General features: G+C 45.5%; 1 protein-coding gene across 1 annotated transcript in view; it reads right to left on the reverse strand.

The window, feature by feature from the left end:
* Positions 1–1,691: 1,691 nt before the first annotated feature.
* The window catches only part of ADAP2 (ArfGAP with dual PH domains 2), a 10,298-nt gene continuing 2,980 nt past the window's right edge, over positions 1,692–9,009 (reverse strand). The window contains exons 2-10 of the mRNA XM_009323785.1: positions 7,989–8,119; positions 7,225–7,316; positions 7,005–7,090; positions 6,545–6,654; positions 5,732–5,878; positions 4,914–4,997; positions 4,468–4,530; positions 3,124–3,201; positions 1,692–2,517 (exon numbers count right to left, since the gene is read on the reverse strand). Of these exons, the coding sequence (XP_009322060.1) occupies positions 2,299–2,517; positions 3,124–3,201; positions 4,468–4,530; positions 4,914–4,997; positions 5,732–5,878; positions 6,545–6,654; positions 7,005–7,090; positions 7,225–7,316; positions 7,989–8,119 (1,010 nt within the window). The 3' untranslated portion in view covers positions 1,692–2,298. The remainder of the gene's footprint in view (positions 2,518–3,123; positions 3,202–4,467; positions 4,531–4,913; positions 4,998–5,731; positions 5,879–6,544; positions 6,655–7,004; positions 7,091–7,224; positions 7,317–7,988; positions 8,120–9,009) is intronic.

Raw genomic sequence — 9,009 nt, forward strand, 5'->3', positions numbered from 1 at the left:
GGCGGAGCGGAGCGGCCGACTGAGTTTCGTTTCCCCCGGGCGCCTCCTCCCGCGAGGCTCCCGCCGGGTGCCGGAGAGCCGGGAGAGCGCCGGGACGGGCGAAGACGCGAGGCTGGACGGCTCTGCTCTGATGTTTGCTCCGTTAGAGACCGCTGCGCTGTACCGGGATGGGCCATCTACACGGCTGAGCCCCACCGGAGCTCCCCACGCCAGCCAGAAGGCCCAGTACCGGCCCAGCTCTTCCTCTGCTGGCGACTTGGTCCGAGGATTTGGGTTGACTGTAGAAATGAACTGTGACACGGAGCTCCCCGTGACCTGGCCTTGACTTTTATTTACTCTCCAAAAAAGTTGCTGTTATCTGCACGATTTCATTTTCACAGGGAATTTCCCGGTTTTGTAACAAATGGTATCAGATTGCTGACATGGCTGGTCTACTGACCCATCCGGGAGAGCGAGCAACACAGCAGCATGGGACTTGCAGAGCCCCATCCGTGTCAAGTTTAGGCTACTGGATGGACTGAACTCTTCTGAAGTCATCCTGGGTTACTCAGGTCATCGCAAAATAACAACTAACATATGTCAAACCAAATGAAGACTGACATTGTTCCTTGTACAAGTCAGAAGGTGCTTTGCTATTGATTTCAAGGGCTGCAGGATTAGGTTGTTAAAAAGATTTGCTGAACCAGCATGTGAGCTAGAATGAATCGGGTTGCGTGGGAAGAAAGAGTGGGAACACAGGGAAGTTTACGGGAGCGTATCAGCAAGCAAAACTGCTGCAGATTGCTCAGAGTTGGATGGTGATGAGCTGGCTGAGACAGGCAGAATGATGATCCAACTCAAACCATTCTTCTGCACTATTGGGGGGGGGGAAAAAAGAGTTAATCTCACTAATCCCTGCAAGAATTGGCACTTCCTCATTTCTGCAGAACAGGAGAACTATTCCGGGTATCTCAGCAATTGTCAGCAAAAGATGGAAGCCTCACCAGAAACCTAGTCTGCAAGACTTCCTCTTGATGTGCAAACTAAGGTTATCTGAAAAGAAAAATTAAATATCTGAACGCCTGGCTGCTTGGCAGAACCAAATCTCAGACTTGGTTTTGAGACAAGAAAATACTCAGTGCACTGTGTCAGCCAATGCAAAGCTTCACGAATTCCTGCACAGAATGGATGTAAGTGGTATCTGATCAGGAGGCACTCGCCCTCCACTTCCAGCGCTGGTCCTCATTCATTGAGTGTCTTCAAGCAAGTCACTGAAGATAACACTTTTAAAACTAGTTTCTGCCTTTCAATGCTCAGACTAATCAAGCTCATTAAGCTTCATCTGTTTTTTAGGAGACAGATCAGCGTATGTTCGTCCTGTACTCATGATGTGTTTGCTGGGGCACTATGTGGGGTTGCTTTGGAAAAATTTGGTCTTCACATGTTGGATTTGCCACTCATAAAAAAGGCAAACAGCAGAGACTGTTGAAAGCAAGGAACTAGGAGTATTTTTCATAAGAGTGATTCCATTACAGTATCCTCCACAATTCAAACTTGACTTTTATTTTTTACTGTGCCAGAAATCTAACACTGTGAAAGACATTAAACCCACACTGTTGAAAACAGCCATGTCCCTATCTGGACAGGAGCTGCCTGACTCTGCTCCTGCCCGAGAAGAACATCCAGTGACTCCAGCATGAATTGGTATCTTAGATCTATCCAACAGGACACCCTGCATCTTCCTGATAGGAGACGGTATCTTTGCCTCTTGGTCACTGTCCCTGTGGACTCACGTAACAGATGACCCCATTCACTGGCAGGATATATGCCACTGGCTGGATTGTCAGGTACATCCTTCAGGATGTACAGGAGTCCTTCTGACATCAGATCAAGGCAAGAAAAGGAGGAGCTGATGTAATAGCACCTGCAGGAGTTCTCAAGGAAATGCATGCCAGCCCTTCTGGAGTCAGACTTTCTCCATTGACTTTGGGTTTTTTTTCCATAGGACAACACTGGATGATTCATCCCTACGTCAGGCTAGGAAGGCCTCCTCTGCTCAAAAGCAGGGAAGGGTAGGAAGAGAGAAGGCACTTCAAGCAAGGTTCTGCAGGGGCACAGATAATTTCTGAATATCTGCACTCCCCCTTACTCATTTCTCTGCTGCCACCCTTCCTGTGCCTATGGCTGTTGAAAGAAGCAGCCCTTTGTACTAGAGTCACTGCAGGGCCTTGAGCACCATCCTTGCCAACAGAAAGAGGCCACAGAGCAGTGTTGAACAGAGCCCCAAGAAGTGCAGTTCACCGGAACTCAGTGCTAGTCTTAACCAGTCAAAGGCTGGGCAATGACTCCATTTAAGGCGTCTATCCACTCCCTCTGCTCCCTATCATTCTCACATATAAACACAAACTCTCTCATTGGCGTGACCACAGTGATCGCTGGTTTCCTCTTCTTCACCCGGACTCCCTGGGGCAAGCCAGCTCGTACTTCATATCCCTCATGCCTCTTTCCAATAAAAACTTGGCCCTGTGCAAATGCATCCTAGAAAGAAGGAAGCAGAAGACAGCCATTAGCCAGTGGACAGCGCAGCTCCAGCAGACACTGTTCTATCCTTTGACATGGAGCAGGAACTGGGTATGTGTGAAGGGGACACCGATTTGGTGACGGGCAGCAGGAAACACAACGGAGTTTTTTTTACACTCACGGGCATTCTCAGAAGGTGGCGGTAGGGACCCATCCTTACAGAGCTGGTTGGTGGGTGTTCAGGAGCAAGGAAAGATATTCTCGTGGCTAGAGCAGTGCTAGGAAGCAGGATATTGGGGCTGCCAAGCCTCTGTTATTGGTGTATTGCTCATCTTGCCTAAGGTCAGAGGCACAATGGCAATAGGGCCGGGAAAGAGCAGGCTATAAACGCTACAGGCAGTAGCAGATACTGTTAAAAGACTTGGATCTTCCTCACAGCCACTGTAAGGGCCAGAGTTCCCAAACAGCTCAGCTCCAAAGAGATCCATTGACAAGGGAGATGAGCTCTTGAGACTGAGCCTGCTTCAGTCTTGCGCAGCCACTGGAAGAGCTGGATGAGAACAGACTCTTCCTCCCCACCCAACTTCATGAAGGGGCTTGTGGAATAACAAACACTCCTCTTACCAGTGGATTTTTAAAGTACATCAGGTTCCTTTCTTGAGAATCCAGGCAGAACCAGCGCACCTTAAAGGCCTCCTTCTGCTGCAAGGAGATGGTAGAAGTTCTTTAAAGACCAAGTCCCAAAGGGGAGTTCGGCCTATTCAAGGCAGATCCCTGGGCTGCTTAAATGACTTGGAGCTTGAGTTCAGTTTCATTCATCCCTGTGAGTCCCTGCTGTGTGCAGCCCGCAGCTCCCTTCTCCCCGGGTTCAAACTAGAGATTTGCATTCAATGACAATCCTTTGGGTAAGGCAGGGTAGTTTGGTTGTGATCAGATTACCAGGATTAAGAAAGTTGCAGCAAACGGATTAATTGAAAGCACAGCAGAGAATGATCCCTGGGCCAGTGGCGATAATGAGGAGGGCGTGCAATCAATTTCAGCATTTTGGTTTGGGGGGTTGTCCCTAGCATTGTGGGATGCACAATGGTAGGGACAAATGGTAGGGTTTTTTTTAAAGTGCTAATTCCATCAACTACACTCATCTGACCATTCTCTGAGCTATTCATTGCTCCATGCTGAACTGAAGGCTCCTGTCTAGGGCTCACTTCAGTTTGAGCAGAATTTAGGCCTCAGGAGAAAAACACATGATCTTTCATGCTTGTAGCTCTGAGCATTCTCTGTGCAAGTACCTGCAGGAAGATGTATTGGGACAGTAGCACTGAGCTGGGCCAAAACCCTAAGCATATTCAATATCAGCATTTCACCACAACTTTTTAATGGGACTTCGGCTCATGGTTCACTCAGAGGACAGCAAAGCAAGAAGTGGCAATGTTCAAACAAGACCTCAGATCTTTATCTCCTCCTTCAGCAGAGCCTGGAATCTCCCTCTCCTGTTTCAAGGTGTAGTGGCCCAAATACTTTCCCACAAAAACCAAACCAAACCATAGGCTTCACTGTGGAGAATTTGCTCACTCATACTTTGCTGCTATAAGCAGATGTGACTTATGTGCTGCTGACTTTAAGAGAAACGGGGAAGTAGGGGAGTCAGCATGTGATGTTCTGTTCTAGCAGGAGCTGCAGTTAGCAGATACAGCTATCCATCTAGCATTGTGTAACAGGACTTTGCATGCCCACTGCCAGCTAATCCTTTTTGCTTACTCTTCAAGGAGGATTCTTCTTCCCAGTCTTATTTTCCACACAAAATAAAACATGATCCCAGAGAACACAACAGGCTTGAACATAATGTCTTTTATCAACCCAGGAAGCATATAGTCACTCAACAAACCATTTACTAGTAAACATCATAGAATTATCAAATATTCTCCATCTGGAATGATCCTGTTTGTGTACTGCCAAGTATGCACTTACTTTTGGTCCTGTTTTCTCCATATATCCTTCTTTGACATAATTTCTTGTGATCCTGGGTATGAGCTAGGAGAACACAAACACACAAAAAAACCTCTGTCTCATTCAAGCTTGCTTTTCTGTTCTGTTTCTGTCAAAGCTAATCACCATAACTTTTGGCTTTTGGGGCCTAGGGTTTTTTTGGCTGCTCAGTAAAGAGAAGTCTGAAATAAGAAGGAACATAAGGTTTTTGAAATATTACACTTTATAAGGACCACATGGGAGACTTTTAGGCCTTAAATGTTGACTACGTTTTTGCATATTATCCAGTGTGGCCTTTCCTTCTACCTCTTCTGTCCAGTCTCAAGACCCATATGCTGCTGTTTGAGCACCTGACTCTGGCAGAAGTGAGAAAATGTTTTCCCATGCTACGTTTGCACAGACTGCTTCAAGCCCTGTTCAGTTCTCACCTCAGGCTCAGGGACAGCTGGGAAGGTTGTTCTGAGATAATGGTAACGTGCTGCCCGAATGGCATTGAACCAGTCAACAATCTCCTAGGGAAAACACACAGACATACAAACATAAAGACAAGAACAACAAGAAGGAGTAAGAGTGCTGCCTCTCCAAAATGCCTTTATCCTTTCTTGTGACCTCTTTGCAAAGATGTACTTTCTCCCCAAGGGGCAGAGAGAGTCAGTGACTTGTCCCAGACACCTGGAAAACACTGAGCCTCCAAAATAATTTAAAAATGCCCCTCCAGGGAGGTCCCAGACATTCTCAGCATAGACAGTCACCCAAGTCTGTGTACACAGGCTTTTTCAGTTGATTCAGTTATGGATTGTTTAAAAACCTTTGTACCTGGAAAGACATGAGAATTATGGCAAGGGAAGAAACAGAAGTCTAACAAAACCCATAGACATACTTCTTAAAATTATCATTGTTTGCTTGGAAATAATGCAGAACGACAATCTTTTCTATGCATGTCAGGAAGGCTTCAAAGAATATAACCACAGAATTGTATAAAACCGTTAGGCAGTTACCTTACAGAGATTTACATATGTGCCCCACTAAGGCCTTAAGACTATTCAGGTGTGAAGTTGAATATATGCCCCAAGAGAACAGGAACAAGACGTTATAGTTATTAGTGTCAAATTCTGCAACTTTCTATATTCTACAAGTCATAGTGACTTCAAATAAAACCAGATCCTGCAGAAACAGGGTGTCTCTTCCAAAATATAGATCCAACATCTGAGCATCTTGCTTATTCCAAAATCTCCGTGGTATTCACCTTTCCACTTTCATGATAGACAAAAAGGTTCCTTGTTTGACCATCTGTGTTGTATGTGATCTGCAGCCCATGAGCATGTTGGATTTTCTCTGTCTGGAACATTGCATTCAGATTCTCAATGCTGATAATGGCTTTTGGACCTCTGGACTGTGAAATGAAAAGTATCACTGTGTTAAAGTGCTCTCAGGGAAGGTAATGGAGGACAGATTAGCTGTATGAGAACTAGATCCCTACTGAAGAGAAAGCAGGCATCCTACAATACCTGAATATTGGATATACCTGAAATATAAAGCCTTAATTACATGCTACGTAAAATCACTTACAAAGAGTGACCCGCTTTCCTTGACAAATGCTGGGTCGCTATTTGAGAGGGATGTGTCTAAATTGCAAGGGATGGGTTCTATCTCCAGCCTCATAGTTGGAGAATCATTAACTACACTCTCCCACAGAAGGGAGACATGTTGAGGATGATGCTGCAGCAGTTGATGAGAGAATATTTTGGTAATATAAGAGGTAACAGCTGCTAACAGATCTCTTCTTCATCTTGCTGTTCAACTGCCAGTATCCATTTCCTTTGTTCACTAAGCAAAAGGAGGCTGCAGGGTTAAGATAAGGCATGAGGAAAAGGGCTAAATCCAAAAGAGCAATTGCCTAAGATACCACATATGTTAATGGGGAAACATCTGGGCTGCTCCAAACACAGGCTGCTCTGGCTTCAAAACTAGAGACAAAGCTATTTATGCTGGTGAAGAACAAGGTCTGAGGATGGATGTTGACCAGCTACCTACGGCCAACTCTGGCTGAAGAACTCACTTCTTTGGTGTAGTACTTCATTACCCCTTCCCTTGCTGATAGGAGAAATCGCCTCTTCTGGAACTGTCTGCTTTCCCGCCCACGCTTCCAGAGGAATCCTTCACGGCTACCTGCAGGTCAGACCAAGATAAGTGTCAGAGAAGGGCAGCACAATAGCAGGACTGTTTAGCTAAACGGCAATGTGGCACAGAGTTTCAAGTCTCCTCTCCATCTGAGAATTTTCATCTTATATGAAAAAATCAGTGGAGAACTAGAGAACTGTAAGATCTGAATACACCCTTGCACTTGTCTAAGTGCCTTTTCTTAGGAGCTTCTTCTCAAAGTTAGACACAAGCAAGGCCTGCACATCCAACAGTTCAAATATCACAAGCCAACCTTAAAGATCTTCAAAGTTGCAAACATAACGCTGTGCTGTTGGCCTTAAGGCTAACACCTTTTCCCTGACAATCCTAACTTTTACCTGCAGAACAAGGATCTTGGCAGACTCGGGTGGCAACGAATTCCTCACGCTCATATTTAGCTCTAATCCACTGCTCTCTTAAAACCCTGAAAGAGGAAAACATGGATAAAGCTGATCTGCCTCTACTCTGTTTTCACCAGCCAACCAAAGAGACCTATAGAAGGAAGCAGTAGTTCAATATCTGTAAAGGTCTGCAGTGGTAAATACACCACCAACTTACAAGCAATCACAAGACTGAGGGATGTAATAGTAGGGAGGGACTTTCGCCTCATATTTAGCTTTGGCACAGAGATTCCCATGCTTCTTCATAAACTGAAATACAAAAGAAGTTAAAATCAATACCATGTCATGAACATAAAATGAAACTTCCTTCAAAGGGAGCGCTGCACTTTTTGCTCAGTCTCACCATAACTCTCAGTGCATCTCTACATATGTTTATAAATTCCCTTTGGCACTGTAGTTTGCATTTTTTAGGTAGCTGAGTCTTTTTCAGTATTTACAGTTGTGAGCCAGATGGGAAGGAACACAAGACTGTAGTTGTTGATTAAAAGAACAAAAGAAAACGAGGAGAAGAGAGATTTACGATCTCCCTATATCTTTATCTCTTCCTAGACATTAACTGTGATTACATTATTAACACAATCCAATTGAAAGATGAGACACTGAACCAGTATTTAAGAAGGGTATGTTGATTACCGAATAGAACATACTATCTGGAAATATCTGTGGGCTTCTAAACCACAATGAGGAGTTACTGTGTGCTATAAAATAAATACACTGCAGGCTGTTAGAAACATGATCACCTATCAATGTAATTTGATTTAGTAGATCATAAAAAACCCCCTAAAATTACCCATGGAGTGAAATTGGCTCTGTGCGGCTTTGTTCCTCTGTCCATGGTGGACGACGTAAGAATTATGAGGTAGAGGAGGCTATGATGAAATGTGGAGAAAAGTAAGTGAATTACTGCTTTTTCCTCTGTACCTCTATAATATCGTTCTCCCAGAAGTCAAGCCGAAGGGATTTGACCCTGCTGATTTGAGGAAGATTGCGATGGATTCCAGAGCAATTCAAACAAATGAATATTCCAAGTTTGTAAGAAGCCCACTCTGGATCTAGATGCAAACACAAAGAATGAACTAATACATGGGAAGAGGCACAGCCACCAGCAAGGGCAAAAAAGCACATCTGATGCACAGCCCAGGCTTCACACGTAATACATCAAATCCCACTCCATTGCTTATGGCTGTCACTTCACTGTGTTCAGAGGAAAAGCACTTGCTTTCTTCAATGAAGAATGCGGCCCCTGCATTTGTAGGCTCTTCCACCGACTATTTGTTTAAAAATTAATGTGACTGTGCAGGCAGCCGAGTGGTGATGTAAAAGCTCAGCTAATTATTAGTTCTGCATGGAAAACTGCTGTCGGTGAATTAACAATGGAAGGATGTTGTGGACAAGTGAGCACTACTGAGAGTACAATGGAGTACGACCACCCAGAGTGAGGACTCGTGTCCACTGCCCACGAAAGCTCCTGCTTTTGCCTGCTGCTGCATACCCTGAAGTGACCTCGACAAGTCGATGCTTAGAGGCATTCTGAGTGCTCTAGCAAGACCATTTCCTTAGATCGCCACTTTCACCATGTTGCCCTCTGCTTCTCCCTTATCACATCAAACAGAAGCTACTTGTCATCTTCTTCCAGCTGCTGGAGGCTACCGATTGACTGCTCGCTTTAGTGAGGGTGACTCCCACCTCGGAAAAGCGCAGGGTGCCAGCCCGGTGCGGGCTTCCCAGCAGGGTCTTTGGTGCCTTTCTCTGCGCCAACCCCAGTGCAGAAACATTCCCCCCAGAGCTGGAAAACCACCTCATGCACTCTCCTCCTCCGGCCTTGTGCGCTGTCTACAAATAACTCTGGGGAAGCGACTGGTGCGCTGAGGCCACTTCCTGTCCCACGCTGTCCTCTCCTCACCCCGTGGGGCTCTCGGCGACGCGCCCGGCCCTGCCTGGC

This window comes from Pygoscelis adeliae, unplaced genomic scaffold (genome assembly GCF_000699105.1).
Source record: "Pygoscelis adeliae isolate BGI_AS28 unplaced genomic scaffold, ASM69910v1 Scaffold75, whole genome shotgun sequence".
NCBI classification, from domain to species: Eukaryota; Metazoa; Chordata; class Aves; order Sphenisciformes; family Spheniscidae; genus Pygoscelis; species Pygoscelis adeliae.